At 37.4% G+C, this 25,993-nt stretch overlaps 1 protein-coding gene across 3 annotated transcripts in view; it reads left to right on the forward strand.

The window, feature by feature from the left end:
- The window catches only part of AMPH (amphiphysin), a 100,222-nt gene that overhangs the window by 23,328 nt on the left and 50,901 nt on the right, over positions 1-25,993 (forward strand). For all 3 annotated transcript variants that reach the window (XM_032442549.1, XM_015855004.2, XM_015855003.2), the window contains exon 2: positions 21,487-21,567. In XM_032442549.1, coding sequence (XP_032298440.1) covers positions 21,487-21,567 — 81 coding nt within the window. The remainder of the gene's footprint in view (positions 1-21,486; positions 21,568-25,993) is intronic.

Below are 25,993 nucleotides of genomic sequence, written 5' to 3' on the forward strand. Positions count from 1 at the left end.
CACACATTGAATACTGCATATGCTAACAGTACTGTCTGTACTTTTTTTTTTTTTCCCCAGGAAGAAAATACTCTATGTTCTTGCCAAAAATCAGTATACTTGTTCCACCCTGTAGGTCACTGATGTACATATGTGTGTAGAGACATCAGAATAGATGTGTTTCCTGGTGCTCCCCGGTGCTGTACCAAAACTAAGAAGCAGGTAACCTCCAGTGGGCATTCAGCTAAGCTCAGCTGCTCATATGTTTACTTTCTGGCAGCGTGCTCCTTCCCACAGTTTCCTCAAGCAATGACAATAAACGAGCGTTTTCATTCTCATGCTCAGCCATTCCTTCAGCTGGCACTGACAGGACTCACCTTGCTCAGGGACTTGGTGAGTCAGCAAAGTGTCTTGCAGAGGAGCAGAACCAAAGCTGCAAACCCGTGCTTGTGAAAAAATATTCATTTACTAAAAGCCCTTTTTGTTCAAGAGGGAAAAACAACTGAACAGATGCACAGTTGTTTGCCAGACTTCTCACGAATAAAGCTTTTCAATTTAGAATTAAAAAAAAAAAAAAAATTAAAAAAAATCCCTGATCTGATAGCTTGGCATCCACAACCCAAAATATAAGAATTAAAACAAGTTTTTGCTGTCATTGATGATAAAACAGATTTTTCAAACAGGATTCTTTTCCTTGAAGTCTATGGGTAACTTTAATGTAAAATATAATCCAATTCTCTTGGCACAGCAGATCTAACAATCTGAGGTACAATAATTGTGCTTTAAAGCTCGACATGAGTAGACATGCTTCTTGAAATGCATCGGAAATTGTTCTGCTAATAAGGGGATATTTTTATAATGTGTTTTAATCACATGGTAGTGAGATTTACTGAATAAAAGGTCAGCTACACAGAATCGGTCTTCAAAAGAGCAATCATTGCAGACAGACAAGAAAAAAATAGTCCCTGGGTTTGATTGGTGCATTTTGATCTTCCTTGATTATAGAAACTTCTTGCTCAGTTTCTTGCATAAAAAGAAGTATGAAAATGGTGCGTTGAGCAGATTAGTTCTTCTTAGAAAAATTTAATCCTTGAATTACTCAGCTCTCGTCTCAATTTCCAGCCAAAATTTGAAAATGCCAATGTAATGACCTCTTTGTGCTGCACACAGTGATCAGGCTCCCTGGATCCCACAGAAAAAAGATGAGTAATAACTGCACTGAAGCAGTGTGGGTTGGAACTGCAGGGCAGAACTACGTCCATTGTGTCTCTTGTACTTAATGAAAATTGTTTCATCCTTGTTTTTTCAGGACAGGGGAATTTACTATTATTATTATTATTGCTATTATTTGCTTAATAAGTGGTAGTGTATTTATAGTTGATCTGTGGTATTTAGTAGTCCTTCAGTAAATGAGAAATGGGGAATTAAAGACTGCGAAAGTACAATCCATGTACAAAGCAGGAGTAGAGGTTTTGCTGGTGTGTCCCTTGCCACACGAATGCAGCACTATCTCCTGATATACGACTTGTCTGCGGTATTTAGAAATATCTAATCCTTCAAGTTATGCAGGGTACAAAATGTAAACTTGGAAAAGCTGAATACTCGTTACCTTTCATATCACAGAGGTTGCTAAGGCTCTATCTACTTGAAAGCTGTGCATGCGATTCCTAGCTAGTTATGCTGAGTGATATGGTGCAGAGGGAAGCTGGTTTCTCACAGTAAAATGTTTGTTGTTTCTTTTTCCAGAAGAAAGTGTTTAAATGGATAGAATGGGTTTGCTGTGTTCAGATTTAAAAAAATCCGTGCTCACAGGCTATTTATTTATTTGTTTCTGTCTGAGTGTTTGGTTATCTCCAGTAAATTTTACTGCAGCAAATTCTGAATTGAAACTGAAAAATCCTTTTGAGGGTAATTTGTCTTAAGACCTAAGAAACTGGCATAAGATTTTATAGGTTTTGGATTTGATAAAGGATTCCAGCTTATCCAAAGGTGAGTTTTTCTGTCCTAGGCCCTTTCGTCCATGTGATGCTCAATTTCATTCCTAAATATTTATGACTGGAACTTAACTTCAGAGCCACTAAGCTTTGGCTCTGTGAGCATCTGATTGTCTTTCAGAGTTCATCTCTTTCTTGTGTCATCTTTACTGGCATATTTTTCAAATGCAATATCTGCTCAAAAGATAAATAATTTCAGTGCAATTAACAGGTCGTTATTGTAAGATTGTGTGGGTAGAAATTATATTTCTTAGGTTTATGAGTAAAATGTTGTAAAATTAATGCTGTGTATTTTATGGCACATAGTGGAAAACATGTCACGTGTTTCTCTTCAGTTTGTGTAAGACTCCTTACTGTGCTTCCTGTGTTTTCTATCTTGAACTAAGCAACAGGAAAAATTCCCCTATGGCTGATTAAAATTCTCATCTAAGTTATCCTGGCAGGGGAGTTAGACTCTGCTTTTTTTTTTTTTTTTTCTTGATTACTTGATTGATTCCTTTCTGATAACCATTTGATTTTACTCTGATGGCTTTTCAAGTTGTCCTGACTTAGAGTCAGTTGTTTCTGAATTTTCCAGGCTCCAATCTATGCTAGAAATTGATTGTTTTATTTCTTTCATTAAAGATTACACACAATTTTTTTGAGATTATTATTATTGATCTTTAAAAGAACGGATAGACTTAAAGCTATGAAAATCCAAGTATTTTCAACTTTTTTTCATGGCATATGGAAATGTGGGAGTCATGGTTAATCTTCCCTTAGCAAAGAGTAGCAGGTTTCCCAGGGGTTATTCAGCACATCCTTGCACATGCCCTGCACTTCACAACAGCTCCTGGCCAGCAGCTGCCCTGTGGGCAGGACAGCATGGGAGCTGTTCCTTCCAGAAAGGGTTTCTCTGGGGACAGGGTTCAGTTTGCAGCTCAGCAGTGTCATTTTGGTGCTGCGTACCCAAATGCAGTACAAAGACTATATTCATCTATATTTGTGAAAATCTTTGCATTAATTCTACTTTCTATGAAGTACACACTCATGTGGTAAAGCCTGCATTTTACAAAATCTTACTGTGACTCCTCATATGTTTAAGGCTTCTTGATGCTGCCAAGGAAGCAAGGTCTTGCATTCTGCAGTAAATTGTTCTTGTCTGTATATCTTTCATTACCATGATTTACTTGTCGAGATGCTGTATGCTGTGCAGTTGCACAGTCATGAGTTCTTCATTTTTTCAAGAGCTTGACATCAAAAAAAAAAAAAAAACAAAACAAAAAAAAAAACAAAACAGCTCTTGGGATCTCCCTTTTATTTCTGGTGTTTTCTCCACTGAACCTATCTGTTGTTTCAACCTATTAATATTCATCATCAGGTACTGTCACTCAGAGGAGCGGGCTGTGGCATAGGAAGGTCGCTAGGGCTGTTATACAACGGCTGGAGCCTGCAGTGGTTTTGTGAAACAGGGCGAGCTCTGACTCAAGCTACGTGAGTAAGGAAGGCAGGGCTGTGCTCTCCATTGCCTTCAGCAGCCACGTAACCTTTTTATGACCTGTGTATGTTTTCCCAATGATGAACAGAGAAAGGTGGCCATAAGAAACAACAGTGCTTTGGGCGACCAAGCTTGACTCCTTGGGATAAGTGATTTTTTGAGGTTTCTTCTTTGAGCAGAGCATGTCTTACTACTTGGTTTCTGAACAACCAAGCTGGATTCTCTCCCATCTGGCTCCAGGGGTTGAGATTTATTTTCATCTGCTCTGCAGATTTTTAATGCATTTCATGTACTTAGAAATTTCAGTGTCATACTTGATATTAAAAATCCTTCCTTGTCCATATTCATAAGGAATGTTGTATCACTCTGGTATACCTACTTTTTCTGATAGCATGACCCCAGAATCCCTGAAGCATTTATATTTAGCTGTGTTGTAAACAACACACAATGATTTCCCCGGGAATCAGCTACTGTGCCTAAAGAGTGATCTTTAAGCATTCAAGGATGCGTATTTATATTGAAGCAAAACAGTGAATAGCTGAAAATTAGAAAAAGAAATGATGTACCAACATGGTACTCTGAGTCTGGAAAATGCTTTAAATAGTGTCAGCCTAATTTCGAAACAAATTTAGAATGAATTAAGTTAATTATGGAAAGAGAAAGCAGAGATCTAGTGTGTTGCAGCTCTGTTAATCACACTGACTTGCACTTAATCACACAGTTTTACATTAATCACATAGCTCTGCATTTATATTGCTTTATCATCCATGAGGACTACTATGTTTCATGCAGAATCCATTTCAGGCACTACTGAAATGCAGTTTCCTTTTGAGGGATGTGGCAAGTGTTTCTCAATGCATAGCAATGCTGACAACAGCTAAGAATATGGAGAAAAGAATACATCAACTGGGAAATGAAGAATAAAGTTAAGAAAAGTAGAATGCCAAAACTTGAATTTATTCTTACTCCTTCCTAGGAAAAAACATGTGATCAATGTTATCAATGCCTGAGACTAACAAGGTTTAGCTTTGGTACTCCTATGAAAATGTAGCATCTCTAATGGGCTCCTAGCAACCAGTTGAAGAACTGGAATTAATTTAAATTTGAGGAAACAATGGCATCTACTGAATAGCTAATATAATTTCTTGCAGCGTTCAGGATTTCTATTGCAGTTATCTATCAGGGTTTATGCCTAGTGCATAAAATTCAACATTCAAAGACAAAAAAAAACAAAAAAAAACAAAAAAAAAGAACTTTTATTCTTAGCATTGTTCCTTTTAATATTTTCTCTGTCCTGTTATCTACTTGTATATAATGAAATTTTCTTGTACAGCCTTTAGACTAAAGAACTGTCCTGGTAGAAGCAGCATCATTATTTAGGCAACCTTTCATTTAGGTTCATTTCATGAGCTTTCTTTGCCTTAGCACTGTTTCACAACCTGGGAGTGCTTTATTTATGCTATTGTTATATTTATACTTCTATATATAAAGCACCTATGTTACTCAGACATCTTTCCAGAACTATCTGTCCATGAACTCTCATTTTATGAACCTGTATCCGGTGCTGCTGTCCTTGCTGTTTGCAGTGCATCCCATACTAGGGTGCTGGCCCATTCATTGCATGTGCCTGGTGAGAAGTGCAGGTGCAATTGGGACAGTACAGGGTGAATCTTTTTAAGCTGACTAATTAAGATTTTCATGTTTTCAGACTGAAAAACTCTCAAAGGTTCTTTCCTTCCCAGTACTTGGGCCTTAAACATTTCTTCACTGAGAACAATGCAGTTTCCATTGTGACCCCACAAAATCATCTTAAATTGGTCATTTTCAACCAGTCACAGAGGTTCTGTGGAAAGCTGAGGGCTGAGAAGATGCTGGCTTTGGTTTTGCTCTCCTCAAATATGAAGTAAAAGTTTGGTTTCCTCTTCATCAGAAAAAGTTAGTGAATTCTTTTCTTCCTTTATCCATGCTGCATCAGCATCCCAAGCTGTTCCTTGATGCTAACCTGGAGGAAAAGGAGAACGGGATCCTGAGGACTCAGCCAGCTTCTCTGGCTCAGAAGCAGAAGATATTTCTGATTCAGGTGGCTCAATTTTAATTTTTCTTGTCTCAGTTTGACGGAAGTTCTCATGTAGAGGCATTTCTGTAATGAGCCAGTTTTTGCCCTGCCAGTTGACAAGCGAACTTCCAGCAGTACTGTCTGAGGCTTCCATTGAGAGGTACTCAAATGTCACCATGAGACCCACATGTCATCACAGCAACATCGCTGTGTGGCATCCAGGGCCTGGCTGGCTGGTGCAGCCAAAGCAGTACCTGCGCAGAGCTGAGAGTGTTTGAACTTCAGTCAAAAGGGAAATAAAACTGTATTTAAGGGGGATCTGTCCTCACCTACAGGTTGCTTTCCCTTCCCTGTGTGATCCCCTTCTGGCCCTTGTAGTTTCCCAAGCAACGTTAACAAAAGAAAATAGCAATCTCGTCCCAGTTTGTCTCCATTGCATTCAAATGCTCCGTGATTTCAATAGCAAGGCTTCTGCAAGGCAGTAGCTGTGTACCCAGGTGGTGCTCTGCAATGTCAGCAGTCTCCCAGAGGCTGCTCTGTAGGTCCAACTAGAAAAAGACACTAAGTACGTTTTGCTGATGGCATAAACAGGAGATGTGCAACTCCTCTTTAGTTCCTATGCTTTTATTTGATATTTTAGAAATGTATGAAGCAAGCTAACCAATGCATTTTAAATCACACCCCTCTCTACAGGATCAAGTGCTTAATCTGTCAAGGAAAGGCTTGGTCTGGAGATGGTGTCTGGATGCAGGATTTGAGTGATAGCTACATTCAAAGACAACACTGAACTGGAGGAGCTGTTGACTCTCTCAAGGGCAGAGAGGCCTTGCAGAGAAATCTTGACAAATGTGAGGGCTGGGCAGTCACCAAGTGCATGAAGCTGAACACGAACAAGTGCCAAATTCTGATCTGGGTTGGTGCAACCCGGGTCACATTGGTATAGTTATTATGAATTAAAGCAGCTGATTGCTTTAGTAGATAATATGTATTAAATAAAGCTTTTCCTGCTTTATTTTCCCTCAATATTTATTAAATCAGAGGAGGCTTGTGTGGGATACTTGATAATGATTTCCTTAACATCGTTGTTAAGATCTCAGTGCAAATTGAGTTCTTCACATTGTGAAAGTCTGAGTAAACTTGATAAATTTGGGTAGATTAAAAAAACAAAACAAATAAAACAAAACCCATAACTTTTTCCTTAGTTTAATGTATTGACTGGTACCTTATGATTGTACTACGAGAAGTACTACATAAACTGCTATTAATTTATGACAAACCACCCAGATGTGGGAGCCATTGGTAGTTTAAGAGGCCACAGAATTCACCAGTTTGGAATAAGCTGGCATACAGTGCAGTCAGTTTGGCTTTATCTGTTCCCTGGAGGCCAGGACAAGAGGAGTGAGAACTGACAAGGGTCTGTTTCTGGATCAAAACAGCAAGTGTGGAGGATCTGGCATTCCACTCTGTTTGTTTTGTGGTTTTTGTTTTGTTTGTTGTTTTTTTGTTTGTTTGTTTGTTTGTTTTATATCTTTATGGGAGGGGCAAGATGGAAGCCTTGGGGTTTTTGTTTGTTTGTTTTTTTAAATTTAGACTGACTAATTCCATGAATAGAACACCTGCATGAGGCTAGGATCTGTGCTCCCAGAGCACTCTCACAGTTTGGTTCATCTATAAGCATCATCAGTGGAGATGATCAGGAGATCCACTGTAGAAATGCCATCCTGGTCTTGGCTGCATATATACCATGGATGTACGTGTGTGGGAATACAAGAAAAGCTGTTCAGAGCAGCAGCTGTGGAGCAAGATAAACAGCATGAGAACCAAGGACACCTCTGCAAGGAGAAGAAGGGTCTCACAGCTCTGATTGGATACGTGCCTGCATGGACAGTTGAAAAGGGTTCTGTAGAATGCTCTGTTGACATGTAAAGGTGGTTGGGAAAGTTGTAAGGGCGGACGGGAAAGTTAGAAAATAACAACTTGTGAAGGTATATAAGGGATGTGAGAACTTGTAATAAACAATTTGGATCATTCACATCTGAGTCCGTGCCTCAAATGCTGCATACGTGTATTTATACATTTACAAAAATATGTGTGTATAACACCTAAATATATATCCATATTTTTGTGTCTGTGTATGTTGGCCATGCTTGCCTCATTCCCTGCCTTCCTTGCAGGCTTGGAACACTGTGGCTGAAGTGAGCATCACATACATGCAAGGTCAGAAGTGGTGATACAAGTAGCTTGCTCTAGAATTATGATTTACAGTAAAGTTTAAACTTGTAAGCTGTTTAAAGATAAATTTCTCCTATGACTGAAAATCAGTGCAATGGCTCCACTCCAATGTTTGCATAGACGAGCATTTTATTATTTCTAGAATACTTGTTGTTCTTCTGAGTGGAAAAGACTGCTGAAAGGCAGCACATGCTGTTTATTTAGAAGGAAGGCTAGAGCCAGAGTACTGCAGCAGTAGTTACAATTCATGAGCAAGATCAGGATTGGTTAATTTGTTGAATCCCAAACTAATTATAACACTAACAACTGTGTACATTTTCACTCATGGAGAAAAAGCTCAACTGACAGCTTCTTAAAATCTCTTCTCCACAGTTTAAGGATACAAACCACCTGCAGAATAAGCAGCTTGCAAGTTTCCAAGTACGAGAAGGGACTTTTCCCCTTAAACAATTGGATAAAGGGTATGTCATGATCCCATTGACTGATGGCATTGTTTTTTTTTAATTTTCTTTTCCTCCCCTAATCCCCACAACAAACTGGTTATTTTAACATTTCTAGGAATCTCATTGTCTGTACTCTGACATGCGCATTAGGAAAAATTTAATGGACTGAATCTTACAGTGTATAATTTAGTACTCAGGTAAATTATAATAGAAGCAAAATATTGAACAACTTTTATGGCTTCTAACTGTCAGCTGTTTTGGACCTTGTGCTGTGGAGTGTATTAAATCTTTCAGTTGGCATATTTTTTACTGTGATAGTAGATGAGAAGGCTCTTAACCTAATCATTTATTTCCCTGGAAACCATAGTCTTTCTGGGAGCTGCTGTCTTAGAGTACCATCTTGTATGGACTGAGTTGGACAGTAGAGTTCAGCTGCTTGAAAGAGCTGAGACATGGATGGAAGGACTGGTATTTACATAGGTATGCTGAATCAGGAGGTTTATAATGCTCCTTTATTATAATAATTCAGCATCATGGGCAGAAAAAGAATTTGCCTATCATAGAACTGGTGCATCTCCTCTCTTTTTTGTCTTTTTATAGCCATCCCTTCTGTGTAGCTTGGTAGCCAGCAGTCAGCATTTTCTACTGTTAATCCCACAGACATTGAAGAGTATTGTATAATTAAAACTGATCTTGTTCAGTCAGGTGAATCTTGGAGTTATCTGAAATATATATCCCAGCAGCTGTGAGATACTTGGACTTATGATTTCAGTTATTCCATTAAACAAACTCTGCTATTACAATACATGGACTGATCTTCCTTAGTCATAAACAATGTCTCTACACATTTAAATAAAAAGACAAAACTTTTTAAAGACACCCAAGAGTATTATGTTTCCTGAAGTACTTGCAACCTCTTTCAGTACCTTTGGGTGATAAATACATCTGTATTCCTAGACATACTCCTTTATATTCCTGAACAAAATGTTATGAATGTCATGCATTTCTCATTTGTTAGCTGCAGCCAGAGGTTAGATTTATATTTATAAATGCATGTAGTTCTGCCTGCCTTCTTAAGCCATTGTGGTTCAATTGTGAAAAGCATTCCTTGTGGAAGAATTTAAGAAAAATCACTCTAAAAATGTCTTTATTAAGAAATTACATACTGCAAAAACTATTTGACACAGTTGTAAATTTCAAGGATAGTATTTGATTAATAAATGAATCAAGTAAACTAATCAGGCCAAACACTTACAGAATTATCCACGGCAATTTTTGATTTTCCTTATTTTAAACCAGGATCTTTAAACTGAATTTTAATTTCTTGCTATAAGAACTATGACAGCTTGAGTAGGTATGATAGACAGTATTAAGCAGGCACTGCCATATGCAGCATTTTATTTCTGGAAGTGATAGAGAAACTAATCCTGCCTCTTTCTCTCACATATCCAGATTCCCAAATCTAATCACACCAGTGAAAAAATCAAGATTGGCCCTTTTAATATGTTTGTACTCTCACACATGTGCTTTTTTAGTTCTTTGTGTTGTTCAGTTGTTGCTGCTGCGTGAGAATTATATACATGGGCATGGTGCTGAAGCACATCATAGAATAATTCATTTCAAAGGTTTCCTGCTGGTATATTATGTGGTTAACTACAAACTGACACATTCCTCAGTTGTAGAGGAATTGTCTCAATTTCTTCACTCTATAAATGAGGGAATAATCCAAACTCAAATCAAAAATTTGATGAGAAATGTACATGTTTTTCCATAGGATTTAGCCTATCAAATTGTTTTAGCTTAATCTCTTTTATGGTCTTTTTTTTCTGGGAGTGAGGATATTTTGATCCATTTTCACACGTAAGCTATCTTTTTCAGTCTACCTTTCTATGGTTTGTAATGCATTGAATGTTTTTTCTAATTGTTTCCCTATCTGTGGCCAATTTTTAAAGATTTAAAAATGAAAGGAAATTCAAGGGCTTTGAGCAATGTGAAGATTCTTGTGAACGAGACAAACTGTAGAGAGTCTGCAGAAAGCCAAGAGGATAAGGCAACATTAGAAAACTTTATTGGGAGGTGATGCTGAAGTCAAAGTGTTTGCTTTACATAGAAAAAAAGTAAGACAGCAGGCAGGAATTGTTTAGATTTTTAAAAACTATTTTAAGCAGAACAGTGGTCACTTTTTCTACCTTGCCACTAAATGGAGGACACCAGCACATCTGATTTGCAAAAGGAAAAAAAAGAGGCATTTAACAGTCCCTTACCATTCCATGATACTTAAGGCGTGAAGGCTGTTAACCTAGTGTTCTGCTGTATCCAGCTATGGACTATATCCCCAGTGATTTTCAGTAATAGTCAATCTGTGCCTTTTCCTTTGGAAGAAGGTCCTTCCTTATCTGCAATGATGAAGGTTTCTGTGGAGCTGTACACTGAAGCAGTGCTTCAGCATTATCTGCTTTTGAAGAGTGTCTCATAGCACTTGCTAATGAAAGGCATTCCAGCTCATCTGTGCTGGAGCTGTTCCTCCAGCATGCTCAGGTGACTATAGCCACACCATCTAACTGTTATTCTGTTTTGTCCCAGCTCTGGAAGTGTAATTTTCTGTATTTCCTATCACTTAGTTTGTGATAATTTTTTTATCTCTCAGTTTATCAAAAATGTATTTTTACAAAATCCAGAGTTCGTTCACAATGATCATGCTGATGTTTTCCTTTAGCTCAGTGTTTATACAAATAAAATCCACTAAAATATGTGAGAATGTGGCTCCAGTTGAGTGGGGACTTCAGGAGGACACGGCATCTCTCACTGTGAGGGCTTTGGAAAAACAGTGTTCACATGCCAGTTCTTTTTTGGCATCAGGGGACATGTTCAGTTTTCATGACAACATTTTGTGTGGAAACAGCATCTATGAGAGAGCTGCTCCATGTGTTGATTTTGCAAAGTAGAACAGGATTGCTGTTTGCTTGGCAAAGAAAGAACTTCATTGTAAAGCCCTACCTGTGCCCTAGGTGCTGTGGACCCCAAACACACTAATTTCCATGCGCAGCAGCTCTGAGCTATGTCCATGGGAGTTGCCAGGGAAAGGGCTAATACTGAGGTCTCATCTCTAACCTTGCAGCAGAGAGTGGGGCCATGTTTGCTTGCAGCATCTCAAGCAAAATCTAGATGTCAAAATTCAGGCATTTTATGCTACTGTGGCTGATAGACTTCTCTAAAATTGGAATTGATTTAGAGCCTTCTTTAACTTTTGCCCATCATTTTTAAGTCCTGTTTAATTTGTGTTATTTCTCCAACCTCAGTTGTCTGCATCAGTGTGGTTATTATCTTCCTTGGTTTTGAAATAATGTCTAAATCATTTCAAGTACCAGGTGACCATGACCTGGGCTAAGTGTGAAGAAATGATGCACATAAACTCCTGAGAGCAGCTATCAGTGAGAGAAATGTAGAAATGTGCTATGCAAGATGAGCTTCTCCAGAATACTTTAGGTTTTTTTGACCTTCAGTAGTGCAAAAATGTTGAATAATTCTAAAAAGCCATGAGATGGGAAGCTGGTAACTTTTCAGAAGTACTGACTAGTATTATGTGCTAGTCAAAGCTACCATGTTATGCTAGATTAATCATTCATTTATAAATCTTGTCTTGGGGAATTTGTGACTGTTATGAGATGCCCTCAGATGCTCTCAGTAAGTAAAATAAATCTCTCATGAATCAGTGAGTTTTTAAAAAAGCTATTTTGAAAAAAAGAATGAAAGAAATGCCTGGGTAATATAGATGATATCCTGAGTTTTCAAGATGAATAAGTATATGTGATCTAATTGTTTCATATATCTGGGACATAATGTTCTCAATTATTTGAAATGGAGATCTGATTACCGTTCCACCAACAGGGGAGTAAATTCAGGTCCGTTCCTTTTCCTTTGCATGAGGGTAGAGGAGAAAGCATTGGCACATCATCAAGATGAAAAGTAACTCAATAGCAAATGATGCTATGTCAGGCACTTCACTGGTATGTAGTTTGCAGTATGTTCATGCTCCATGAAGAAACAGTAAATTCCTCCACAGATGAACATCAACCTGGCAAATGTTTTGCAAAGTATGAGGTGAAATGTTCTTCATTGCTATGTGTGGCATGACATGAAACTGTCTAACAGGTGGTGAGATATTCTGTTGGCAAACCACCAAACCCTGGTGAAAACTCTTGATTTTGCTTCTAAAGGGTTCTACTATCAGTCCTGTAGTAAAGACTGCATTGTGCCTTCAACAAGGAAATTCAGTCTTGACTGGGCACCAAGGGGCCTTAGGGAAGACAATAACTGCACCTCTGCGCATGTTGGACGAAATGTTATCATTTTGTTTAGCCTCAAACTACTTTTTTATCAAGGAGTCAGAATATCTGTGGAAGTGTCACAGCTCTGACTGGAGGAGGCAGTCAAGATTAGGCAGCTGTATTGCTTCATTCAGCATATGGATTAATTTAGAAGGCGAGTAGATAATACCCAAAAATATTACTTTTTTTTTTTTTCTTTTCTTTTTACCTTTGCAGAAAATTTATTTATTTTTGAATCTTTTTCTCTGTCTCTTCCTTCAGGTTTTAGAAGTCACATTCTTTTGTAAATTGACCTTTGTCTTTTTTTTTATTATTATTAGAAGTAACCTTGAGCCTATGAAGTTACTGAATGGAATTTATTGACTTCATGTAAACCTACTGTAGAGACATATTTTAATACTAACACTCTTTATATACTTAGTGTCAAAATCCATTTCTCTTGTTATAAATTGGTTCTGTTTGGTGAGTTTAATCAAAACCAGTAGAAATTGTGATCCCTGGATCTTGGAAATAAGTGCAGAAAGTCAGGTACTGCAATGTGAATAGAAAATAGCCTGAAAAGCATCATTACTTAAAGTGAAAGGCAAGTTTCTTTATGAATTCTTTGTTCCACTGAAAGCATACCATCAGAGCTAAAAAGGATAAAATAGGAATCTGCTAAATATATTCTGTTGAACTAGACAGGGGAAGAATGCCTGTGCATTTTTAAATTCAAGGTCTGTTATTTTGAATGTGATCTTTATTTGGCTTTGTTACTGAAAAGCTTTTTGCTTGATTATTTTTATTTGACTGCCATCAGACAGACAGATAGAAAATATATGAATACTTGCTACAATGAATCCAGAGAGACAATCTGCAAAGGACAAAGTTGTTTTTTTCAAGGTAGAATTCAAATACATAAATATGAAAGCAAAACTAAGCTAACCACAGGTAAAACATAGTTTTATCTGTGAAAACTTTATTCTTGACCCAGGAAAAGCTTGATTAATTTGAAGGTAACAGAATGCCGCTGCTGAGGACTACAGTAGGGTAAATAAATTTCCATGTGCAAGAGTGAGCTTTAGTAGCACTGTTGTACAGAAGACAGTTTTTTTAGTGGTATTATGGCTTTTTCCAGGTTAAATAATTTTTTACTGAACATCGCTGTAGTTTTTTCAGTGTTCTGTTTCCAGAGGCTCAAAAATTAGTTTTTGAGAAAGAAAAAAGGTTGTTTGTAGGCAATCTACTCCTTTTTTAAAGCATATTTGGATCATGAAAGTGTTGTGAATAGTAATTCTACAATTGGTTTGATGCTATTTCTTATGCTTTGAAAATACAGAGAAAAACAACTTTGAATAGCTGCTTTGAGTTTTCTTTCATAGTTTCTGAGTATGAAGAGTTTCAAGTAAATAGTGAAATAACTAGCTTGTCTCTTGGTAAATTTAAACACTGTAAGATAAGATATTACTATTCATGGCTTTTAGTGTAGGGTCTTCAAACAAATCAAGGTGAATATTGCCTTGTCTTCAATACAGCAAAAGAAAATTACCAGGTACACTGCTTTGAAAAGTTTGCAGCCCAAGTAGGGCAAAAAGTGGATTGAAGGCTGACTAAATGAAGTTATAACATGAACTGAGCTAACAGTTAGCAGAATGGAAAGTAATATGTTTCTTGTTAGTACTTATTGTAGGGTGCACACTTGAGGAAAGTATCTGCTCAATAGAAAGTGTAGAGGATAAACCATCAGGGAATGGGGAAGTGAAGGAGCTGGTGAGGAAGAGGGAAATAAAATGTGATAAGGAGAGTTTAACTAGGCCTGGATGCACAAATAGGTCCTACAAGTCTGAGATACTGGTCCAAGTACCTTCAGCTAGATGAGTAAGTTTACGCAGAAGTAATACCAACTGACAGGATTTTTTATTAACACAGCAGAACAGTTTTTTTATTTATTTGATATGCAGTAATGGATGTGGAAATTGAGCTAAGGATGTTATTGCTAATTGTGCAGACAGTTAAATTTATCTCCCCTTCAACCAAAGAAGTGATCACTCTTTTCAAGAAATACAAACACTAATAGCTAGAGAAGGGCAAACATATTGTCTTTCCAGTCTTTAAGATGTCTTTTTATTCTCTCTTCCTCTTTTATTCTGTATAGGTCTAAACACAGCAAATATCTGTAACAAGAAACTCCTTTTCACAAGAGGAAGGGCCAGAAGTTAAGGTGCTAGTCTGAAGTCGGTGCCCTGCTGTAACTAAATTTCTCTGAAGTTGGTGAAGAAGTTACTTGCTGTCACTGTACTTTGGTTCCCCAGTAGTAAAGTGAACAATAAATGAAATATCAGAGTCACAGCTTCTCAACGTTCATGTTTTGTTTTAGATTACCTTTAATGTAATGCTTTCTTTTTAATTCATTTTTTTTTTCCCCTTTGTCTTTTTTAACTGTTCTTTTCAATTTGTTTTTCTCTTTAAACTGCCTCCCATGAAGGTCATCAACTGTGTCTCTCCCCAGGTTCTCTGCCTGGACGCCCTTCCCTATTATACAGCCTGGTCACATGGAGCACACTAGGGAAAACTAGTTCCATGGCTTGCCTCTCCAGAGTTTCATTTCTGAAGTACTCTGCAGGTCTTTGAAGCTGTGCTATCTTTTATGCATACCTTTCAGAATACATGTGGAGAGTATGTATGTATTAATCTTACAGCATTAAACTCCATGCAAGTCTCCAGAAACAAGCAGGAAAAAGTCCTTAGCAACACTTAGCCACTGCTGTAAACGTTTCTTCTTTTCTCACCAGCAAAACAAGTCTTCAGAATCTTCAGAACTCCAAAGTTCTCTAAGTCTCCTTAAATTCCTACTGACCAGCTAAGCTGTACTGCTCAACCTCACAGAATCCATTTAGGCAGAACAATAGCCACCTAATATATTAAATGTTGCAAAGGTGTCTAGTTACAGTATAGCAAGTTTTCTGAGTGCCTGAAGGAAAAAGTAGTGAGAAATGGTCTAGTATTGTGCTACACTGCGATCTGCAGGTCTGTGCTCTCTTTCTGGCTTTAACTGTAATGACCTAGGACTGATGTAGAAGACTGTGATGTTTCTGAAAATAATCATAGTGTTTATTTTGTAGCCCTCTCTAGAGTATTTTAACATCATCTGGGCAATGATGTACAATTAGATTCTGTAATTTGCAGAAAAATTATTATAATCATCTCACATAGCATAATGTTCACATTTGTCATTTAGGCTGTGTAGAAAGATCACATTTCCCTCTTTCAATTTCATTTCAAGAGAACATATCATAGCATTTTATGCTTGTCTGGTTATTATTTATCAATCTTCCCATTTGTTACATAACTACTTCTATACATCATAGTACTTTACAGCACTCAAAGCACCAGCAAACAAAATCTGACATAAAATTAACAAAAGAAAAACATCCATGAGAAAGTGAACATTCATGCAAACAGAAAATTCCTTACTTAATGTTAGCAAGGACAGGACTGTCATTAGGAAAAATCCAGCTGGGATTTAAAACCTGAAGATTCCACACTAGGAGATCATTAAACAGTTTGCTAGGTTCTTCAAGAATGTTCAGAATTGCCATTGCATAGTTGCTTTGTATCCTCCCTAAGTATCTTCTCCTGGGAAGCTTAGAGAGAGATTGGTAGGTCATTACAGGTACTTAGTCTAACCTGTAGAATACTTTCTATGCTCTTCCATCCTGGTGAGCACTTGGTTCCACTTCCATCTCTTGGCCCATATCTCATACATGTTCTGTATATCTCATATACGTTCAGCATATGATTTTTTGTTTCCATGCAGCAGAAATTGACATCTATTAGGACAGCAGTTGCATTCCTCTGCTAATTATATTTTCCCAAATTGCAGTTTGCTTTGAGGCTTTTCTTCTAGTATGTGATCCACTATGTCCAGACTTTAGCAGTAAAATTCAACTGGAAATGGGCAAATAAGGATTATTATACACAGTATAAGATAAGCCCTGAACAGGAGGCTGGAGAATGAATGGAAATAATAGAGATACAACATACATTACATAGCAATGAGAACTGACTGCAGAATGTTGAATGATCAGGGATTCTCTGTATCATTAATACTACATGTGTGCATGGGCAAATAGAATGATAACTACAGATCAGCTAGCATTGACCTGAAAATCTGAACTAAGTTTCATCACTTCTTACAGTAAGTAATGATAATGATCCAGACTGCAGGTCTGAGAAAAAAGAGAGTGATCAAAGAAGGGTGATTCTTGTCCAGGATGCGGAAAAGAAGGCTTGGGGGAGAGCTCACTGTGGATTGCTAGTACATAAAGGGGCCTAAAGGAATTCTTTATCAGGGAGGGCAGAAATAGGTCAAGGAGCATTGGGTTTAAACTGAAAGAGGGGAGATTTAACTCAGATATTAGGAAGATATTCTTCACAATGAGCACGGTGAGGCAGTAGAACTGGCTGCCTAGAGAAGCTATAGATGCCTCATTGCTTGAGCCATTCAGTATTAGCATAGTTGGGGCCCTAGGTAGCATGATCTGGTGGGAGGTATCCCTGCCCGTGACAGGTAGTGGAAAATGAGTGGTCTTTAAGGTTCTTTCCAATATAAGTCATTCTATAATTCTCTGTTGTTGAATAAGTTGAAATATGGTCATGTTTACTCCAAACTTTTGCATTTCTTTTTTTATTCCACCTCAGACAAGTGTTCTTGTCATGTAACTCATAAGACACTTACTTCAAAATTTGGTTTTTTATACTTACTCATTTTTGTGAGCATATTTGGAAATCCTGTAAGGGAAATGGTTGATCACAGCCTGAACCTCTGATTAACCATCTGAGGCAAGCAACAAGTCAGCTGTGGGAGCACAGGTGAAGGTAATTCAGCTGTGCTCCCTGAAGGGGTGGAGCTCTCCTAGATCCCATTTAAGGGCTGACCACCACTAAGGTAGCATCTCTTTCTGGAGATTGCTTCTTTGTGGAGTTCTTGTGGTGAGCTTCAACATTGGTGAGCTTCCATCTTAACTGAAAGCCTCAGCACTGATGAGTCTTTCCTTAGATACCTTCTGGCTATTTAGTCTGTAATTGCAACTGTACACTTGTATTATTCCAACTATACAAATACTTATGAGAGTTTGCACATGCGTATCTCTAAAATCCTTTCTGCCAGATGTACCATCCTGCAACTACTTAATGTAGTTGCCCTACAAAGGTGCAAATGTACTATTTGTCCAGCCTTAGTGTTTCTTTTACATGTTGTAGAAGAGAAGAACGTTACATTTAAAGCAGTATTGTAGAACAGTGTTATAGGTGCATGAGTTTTCATCTGCTGAGGTCCTGAGCCATTTGCTGTTCTCAAAAGATTTAAGGCAGTGACTTCTGGTCTTTTACTTAAAGGTGTTTGTTTTGCTATTCATACTGGGATTGTTCTGTAATATCTTTACTTAGTAGTACTTATGACAAGTTAGATTATCTTAGTGTTTTCAGGTTGTGAATTTCTGATAAAGGCTTGTCCTGGGTATTCCTACCTGAGCAAACCTGTCTTTCTGCCTTAAGTGGTTTTGAACACGTTGGTTGTACTTTAAGAATATCGCAGCTCCTTTTTAGCTTTGGTTCAGATCTGAAAATCACTATTTACTTCTCTCCTTCCCCCCTTGCCACCCTGAAGTACCACAGTTTGAGAAACTTCTGTAAAGCAGGATGGAAAAGCCCTTCAGAATGATAGTCTCAGCAGCTATTGTAATACTGTAATCCTTGCCACAAGATACGAGTTTTCAATATAGTCAAGTGTACTCAATCCTGTCTGTCAGTTTTTCTATTATAATCATTTCCTTTCTTTGACACGTTGGAGACACTTAGCAATATTTACTTTACAGTCCTTACACAATTCATCGTTTTAATTCAAGGTCAGCCAATTATTAATGCTTTCTTTCTAGCAGTTCAGTTCTTCACAGGTCTGAAATTTATTAATTTTGGTAAATGAAAGTGCTTAAGTAACTTAAAAGGGAAACTGTTAAGTTTATTGTCTTCCAAAGTGGCAACTGAAAATGCAGTATCCTCAAATGGAAATATGCAAATGAAAATATTAATAAATGATATCAGATATGTTTGATGTATGTTGTGTATGTTTTGAATCTTGTGATGTATGGTTTGTGTATGTTTTGAATCTGTCATTTATCTATCTCAATACCATATTATCAGACCATTAATCAGAACATGTATTCATTCAACAGAATTGAGGTTTACCATCAAATTTAGCTTTTACCTTCATTCTCAGTACCAATAATAATATATTTTAGTTCCTTAGCATAACTCAGTGCATCATGTGGACTGTATAGTATCAAATTTGGTAGTTGCAGTTCAATTAGGAAAAAAATAAAGCAACTGTTATAAGTTCTGCTAATTAAATAAAATATGTGGTACATTTTTGCCTATTTTTGTTTTAGACAGGGAGATCAAGTTCACCAGATATTTTATATGTTCTTCAGAAAACTACAGAATAGTTGACTGTAGAATGTTTCTTGAGATTCATAGAATGATAGAACCATCAAGGTTGGAAAAGACCTCTAAGATCATCCAGTCCAACTATTCACCTATCACCAATATTTCCCACTAATCCATGTTCCTCAAGACCTCTAAGATCATCCAGTTCAACCATTCACCTATCACCAATATTTCCCACTAATCCATGTTCCTCAGTACAACATCTTCTATATAATCTTTAAAATTTTCCAGTAATATAGGCTGTTCATTGATGGATGTTCTGAAACCTAGTCCTAAACATTATTTCTCTGTGTGGGCATGCTAAGAAAAAAAGTGCATTAGTTGCCAGGCCTGGACTCTCTGAGCTCAGGTCTCATTCTAGCCCTTCTGGGCCATGAATTTCTCAGCAAAAGCTTTGGTTCTCCTGCTTGTTTACAGAAGCCATCTGCTAACATCACCTCTTACTCCCAGTTCAGCTATTTAGCTGAAAGTAAAAAGAATTTAAAAGTTGGAGATGAGATTAAAAAAAAATGTAGAAATTCTCTTAGATGTTGGTTGTTCCCTCTAATTCTCTTAGATGTTGGTTGTTCCCTCTAAGTCTTGTGCTATTGGACCCGAGCATCTATTTGGAGACATAAATGTGTACTGTGAATATTTTGGTAAAGATGAAAGAATTTATAATGACAACTTTTTTTGCCCTAGTTTGTTACGTATGTTATGAATCTCTCTGACTCTAATTAACATGCCTGCTACTTGGTCTTGTGCACGTAGCTTGAATGTTGTGGTTCAGTGAGGGAAGCCTCACTGGCAGCCAGTGCTTTAAGAGAAAATGTGATTTCCAGGGAGCCTTTTGGTGCAGATCAAAGCCACGCAGCAGCCAGGGGTATACTATTGGACTCACTGGTGACAGTGAGCTATGAGTACTCCTGTGATTATTTGAAATGTTAAATTAAATGATTCCTTTGTAAAGCTGTCTGTTATACTTGTTAATATTTTATGAAGAGATTGGTGATGAAAATATATGAGATCTATGGGACTTAAAAGCAACCCAAAATGCCCAAATGAGTCATGGGAGTGAAAAGATAAAATATAACTATGTCTGGAAAAGTCTTTTTTTTTCCCTGTTATAATTTTTTTCTTTCTTTCTGCCGTAAATATGTCAAAACTTCCTTTAAGTCCCACATGCCAGGTGCACAGGTCGTGTTGCATCAAGCTTTTGATCATCTTTAACTCTGGTTTCCATTGTAGCAGTGCTTTTTGCACCTTTGTGCCTTCTGGCTTTTATGGCTCCAGGCAGACTGGAATTTAAATTCAAATTAGATGAGACAAAGTTTGACTGGTCTGGGGCTATTTATATGTTTATTTTCAGTATCAGCTACTATTGTGGATTTTTAGGTTGGGGTTGTTGTTGTTGTTTCTTTTGTTTTGCTTGTTTGTTTGCTTTTTCTGTGAAAAGCTGGTTGCTTTGGCTTGGGAGAGCAAACTCAATATTACTCTCTGAGATGGTTTATTCCTTTAGAATCATAGAATCACCAAGGTTGGAAAAGACCTAAAAGATCATCCAGTCTAACCGTTCACCTATTACCAATAGCTCTCACTAAACCATGTCCCTCAACACAACATCCAATCATTCCTTGAACACCCCCAGCAGTGTTCTACGAAGTTTGGGTGTTGTTTCTTTTTTAACAAGGGTAAAACCTATTTTCTTTTATATGTAAATCTTCATTGATAAAATGACTTTCCAGTGCTGTGATTTAGTAACATATTTTTTGTAGTTTAACACGGCATAAAGTTTAGCAGTTTAATTTACTTTTGAGTTGAGATTGCTATCACTTTAATAGCCTTTGTTGCTGACATATTGCAGTGTATTTATTATTTAAAAGATGATAGTCAACTTCTGAATTAATGAGGTAAATATGAAATAACAGAAGTTTTAAATAAGCATTAGCTGCACCAGTTTCTGATTCAGCCTCGCAATTCTTTATTCTCATTTAATGCTGAAAATCATGCAGCTGGGGATAACATTAATACCACTGGACGTAATGAGTCATAAGCAGTCAAAAAAATATGACTTGACTTTTAGTCTGACTAAATGGGAAGAGAACTTGCAGTGCCAGCAAATTTATCTAATTCTTCCTTGCTTTGAGACCCTGGGATTTTTTGCTGAAAGTAGGTTCATTTAGGAAAAAAAATGATAGTAATAAAGGAGAAGGAAAGAAACAAAAACAACATACACTCTCCTCCAGGAACTCCATTCTTTTAAGTATATTAACACACATGTGCCCACTCATAGTCTATTTCTGCTTCTGCACACAAAATATTCCACTTTCTCTGCAGTCACAATTTGATTTTTAACAATGGTTTCACAGGTGAACTTTTTAAACAGCGGTACACGTAGCGCTTCAATGAAACGAAATGCAATTTCAGCCTAACAGAATGAACAAACATGTTGAATTTAACAGCATTTTTGCTTTGTGATGCTAATATTGATCTGTTTTTGTTTTTCCCAACATAGGTGCTTCAAAAACTAGGAAAAGCAGATGAAACAAAGGATGAACAGTTTGAAGAATACGTTCAAAATTTCAAACGGCAGGAGGTCAGTTACTGTTTTGGTTTCTGTTAAGAATAACGCAGTGTGTTTTAACTTGCTCATTTTGAAGAAGGCGTTGAAGGGTAACAGGTAAAAGAAAGTATTTTCAATTATGTGAGTGTAAGATTTTGTTCTGAAATAAATAAATTTAAAAATAAAAAAGATTAGTTGCATTTGTGCATATAAACATGTAATACGTTCATATTAACAGGTGTGTTCTAATAATTTATAATCTGTCATGCCATTCGGATCATTAGAGTGTAAGCACATTTTCAACAGTGTAAATTAGAACAGAATCCAACTTCAGCTTGCTACAGCTAAGTAGTTGCCTTCTGACAAAGAAAATGATTTGTTTCATGCTGTGGATTGTTTTCATCTATGGTATGTAATAAAACTAGTTTTATATTAAGCGAATAGCTTAACAGTTTTAGACTGCTATGTGTTGTCATTAGTGCAGGGATGATGAGAGCTGTGGTGGCAATGCTGATGTGCACTACAGGGCAGCAGGACTCAATTGCTCTTAATGTTGTAAATACATACATTGAAACTGTTTCTCTGAAGAGTTTATAACATACTGCCAATGCAGTCCTGAAGTCTAACCTCAATTACTCCTCACTTTGTTGGATGGAGTTTTTAGCTCCAAGATGTTAATGTCACCAAGAAAATAATCTTGTTATGTAAGTATAAAGAGAGATATCAATAGCCTTCATGAGCTGTCTTTCAGAGCCCATATGTAGAAGCTATTGAAGAGCGAGAGAATACTCACATACACTTCACATGACATAAAAGTTGATTCATATTAGTGTTTGCAATTCCTACGCTGAGTCAGTCCTATCTACCACATGCATTTCTGTCCTTTTTGTATAAATACAAATCTCTCACTGCTCAGACACTAATTTACTCTTCTGCATCTTACAGTGACTTAGTTATTTTCCAATCTCTACAAAAAGAGGGAGGCTCTGGGAGCAACTGGGCTACATAGCTCATTCTTTCTCTGAAATGATGATGGTGGGAAGTAAAAGAAACTGCTTATCTGAGGAAAGTGATGTTTTCCTCAGTTTTTCCAAGGTCAGGTAGATACTGGGATTTAATAAGGCTGAAAAAGCATCCAGAAGCTTTGAAGCCCCAAAGAGATGTCATTTTCTCTTTTCTTCACCTCCCTCTTTTCCAAATCTGCTAAGATATCAATAGTGTATTTCTTTATTTCTTTCTGATTTTTCTTATATTGCAGCTTATAATTGTTTTCAATAACACAGATCTTTGCACAGCTAGTAACTATTTTACTAGAAATAAGGTGAATCTGTAAAATTCTTACAGGAGAGGAGCAGCTGGAGTATCCCCATGAAAAAAATAGAATTCTGTGGGATGTATTTTTAGATGCAACCTCTGAGTCAATTAAAAAAAAAAAGAGATGAAAGAGAAAAATAGTTGTTATCAGCAAAATCATGTTTCAAGTGTTTTTTGTTTTTTTTTCCTTTTATTCTCTACCAAGAATTTTCTGTAATGTTATTTTTCAGCTGAAAGTCTTGCCAAGGGCTAAGGAGGATCTTAACATTTCTTCATTTTTATTTCCTCCTCCTTTTATTACTGTCTCTCAGTACATCAGCAGTCAAGCAAGGACTCCACAGGAGCTGATCTGGTGCTAAATCTGAATGCAAATGTGACTTGGGGCCAGGGGAGGAAATGGGTAAGGAGTGAGTGCCAAAGGCAATACTACAACCCTTTTGAGTGACACATGCAGTTAAAGTTAGATCCAGTGGCATAACAAATGAGAGATCATTTGTACATTTATTAAACTAATCAGGTGTGCTGCTGTGTTCCTCTAGTCTATTCTCTCAAATAATTCTGTTTTGCTCAGCTCCTCAAATACAAGGGGGGGAAATGATGTAAAAACGCTGTTTCTGCCAGGTACACCAATAACAAGGAAATAAATTGCTTAAGTTTTCTTAGTTTCACCCATTCTTTGATATCCAACTGACTGGGAATGCAGAGATTCGAAGGATTATATTGTGAACCTGAATTATCACTGTTAGTGATCTGCATTTTGCAGAACTGCTGTCCTCTGTGGACTCAAGCAGACATGTCTTCTTGGTTTACATTCAATCTGGCTTTCAAGGTTACCTCTGCAATTCTGGAGCCTTTAGAAAAGGGAAAATTGTACTCAAGGTATTAAAGAGTTAAAAGTAAGATGAGGTCATAATCATTGTGTTGATATCCACAGAACAGTTGGTGTGGGCTTCCAAGCAGAACCATCCCTACTAGCGACTACACCATCTTTTCCAGTTCTCTCCAGAATTATTTTTTTCTCAATGATTGCTTCCTATGGTCAGCCTTCCTGTGTCAGAGGTGGCTTGAGAGAAAGTTCAGGCATAACTGTGTTTCTTGCAATCTCATTTAACAGTGATTTGGCTCCATTTCCTGGCTATCTCATTTTCCTACATTTGGTTTTGAGGAAGGCTGCCAGAGCTAGCAACATGTGGGCTCTAGGTAATTTGAAAGATGTTAAAGTGGACTATTTGTCTTATTTCTCCACCTTATTGACTTGATGTCACTTTGGAGGTCAGTTGGTTTTATGGATAGAGTTATCCTGTTTTGATGCTCTCCAAGGATAATAAATAAGGACGCCCAGTTCAGCTCAGGGAAAGGACAGAAAAAGAGCAAAGCACTTATTGTCCAGGAAACAAATTATGCAAAAACTGAGATCCTAATAAGCAATTCCTTGCCTGAAGAGCAGACTGGATGATAAGTATTTACCATACTCAGCAGGATGCTAAATATAAGGGTACATCCAGAAGATCAATATAAATTTATGTAGGACAGCATCATTTAATCTGCCCTGTGGTCCATTCCCACCTATATCTGAACACAGCTGGATAAGGGCCCCCTTTTTGGCACGAAACTCAGAGCTGAATTACCAGATGAATCACCATGGAGAAACTGAGTCATCCCATGTCTGGAGAGAACAGAGAATAGTAGCTCTACAGAGCCTCCATATTATCCTGTCAGAAGCAGTAAGCTACTGCATCTAAAACCAACACAAAAAAAATTTGATTTTTAGCGGTGAGTAAAACTGCTATTCACCTTCCACTTAAGTTGTGAACAGGAAACTGCCACTTTATATAAGGTTTACAAGTTTTGTTTTAAAGTTGTGTGGCACGGATTTTCAGTGTATTGCAAGAATGTACTGGAGACTTACATGTTTCTTTCTGCACAGCTAATTCTGGAAGCACTCAGCTCCTTAACTGACTTTAAAGTTCTGGAGAAAAAAAAAAAAAAGAAAGAGTGCCTGCATAATTCTCTGCTCTGTGAAAATATCAAGTCCAAAATTTCTGTGTCTCTATAACTGTAGATATCGTCATTCAAGCAACTGCATCTTGCACTTTTTCTGGCAGGAAGTTCAGTAAGAATTTTCTTATTTCGTACTATATTTTAATGACTCAGCACTTGTAAAACATCAGTCTTCTATTTCGTATCTGTGCATATTTACTCTTGTTGTTTTTCCCTACATAGTTATAAGATTTTTTTTTATAGACTACAGTTTAAAATTTTTAGTGTTTAAACTATTAACATTATATATTGTACGTGTGCGCACAGAGATACACCAATTGCTGCTATTAAAAAAATTTCATCTGCCTATGAATATGTCAGAATAAAGCAAAATGTTGAATGCTGCTGTTGTTGGTTTATAGAATTTGGTGAAAATGAAGAGTATTTTTTTGTTTCTGTTAAGCAAGCAGAAGTGTGTCCTGCTTTACTTAATGTGCATCTCACAGTAAGAGCTGCTCTGTGGGTGTAATTGGTAACAATTCAAATGTTGTGTCCTTCATTTCATGAAAGCGTGCTTAGCTGCCTAATATGGCATGACATTGACTTGAAGCTGTTTGGTGGGGCAGTTAACAGATGCTGAAATATTCTTTTCACTTTTCGGACATGTCACTGACTTTTTATGATTTATTAGTGCCCTAAGACAGCAAAGATGATATTCATGGCCTATACACAGTCACTGGATGTGCCTCTGCAGTCCTCTCAAGCACACCTTGGCATCTCCAGGGACACGTTTTGATAGCTGAACTCTGTCACTGGAATGCTCACCCATTTCTAGATTGCAGTACCTGAATGTAGGTGTCTGTATTTTACTTCATTTGTGTTGAACCAGGCAATGTCATCAGAAGAACCAAGACAGCAACCCATCCTGTTTCTGGGGGCACCCATAGCCTTAATGGCCCTAATCAGTCCTACTCAGGAACAGCAGAACCCAGAAGTTCTATTTTAGCTCATACCCAGCCATCTATTGCCACCCTGAGCCATACTGTAGAAATGCATTCTCCCGTCCTGCTTCCCACAAGGACTCAAGACATACTAGGCAGCACCTGAGTCTAACTCATCCCCTTCTTGGCTAGAAGTGTTTTAGTAAAACCTCTTGTCACTTGTG

The sequence above is a fragment of the Coturnix japonica genome, chromosome 2 (assembly GCF_001577835.2).
Source record: "Coturnix japonica isolate 7356 chromosome 2, Coturnix japonica 2.1, whole genome shotgun sequence".
Taxonomy (NCBI): domain Eukaryota; kingdom Metazoa; phylum Chordata; class Aves; order Galliformes; family Phasianidae; genus Coturnix; species Coturnix japonica.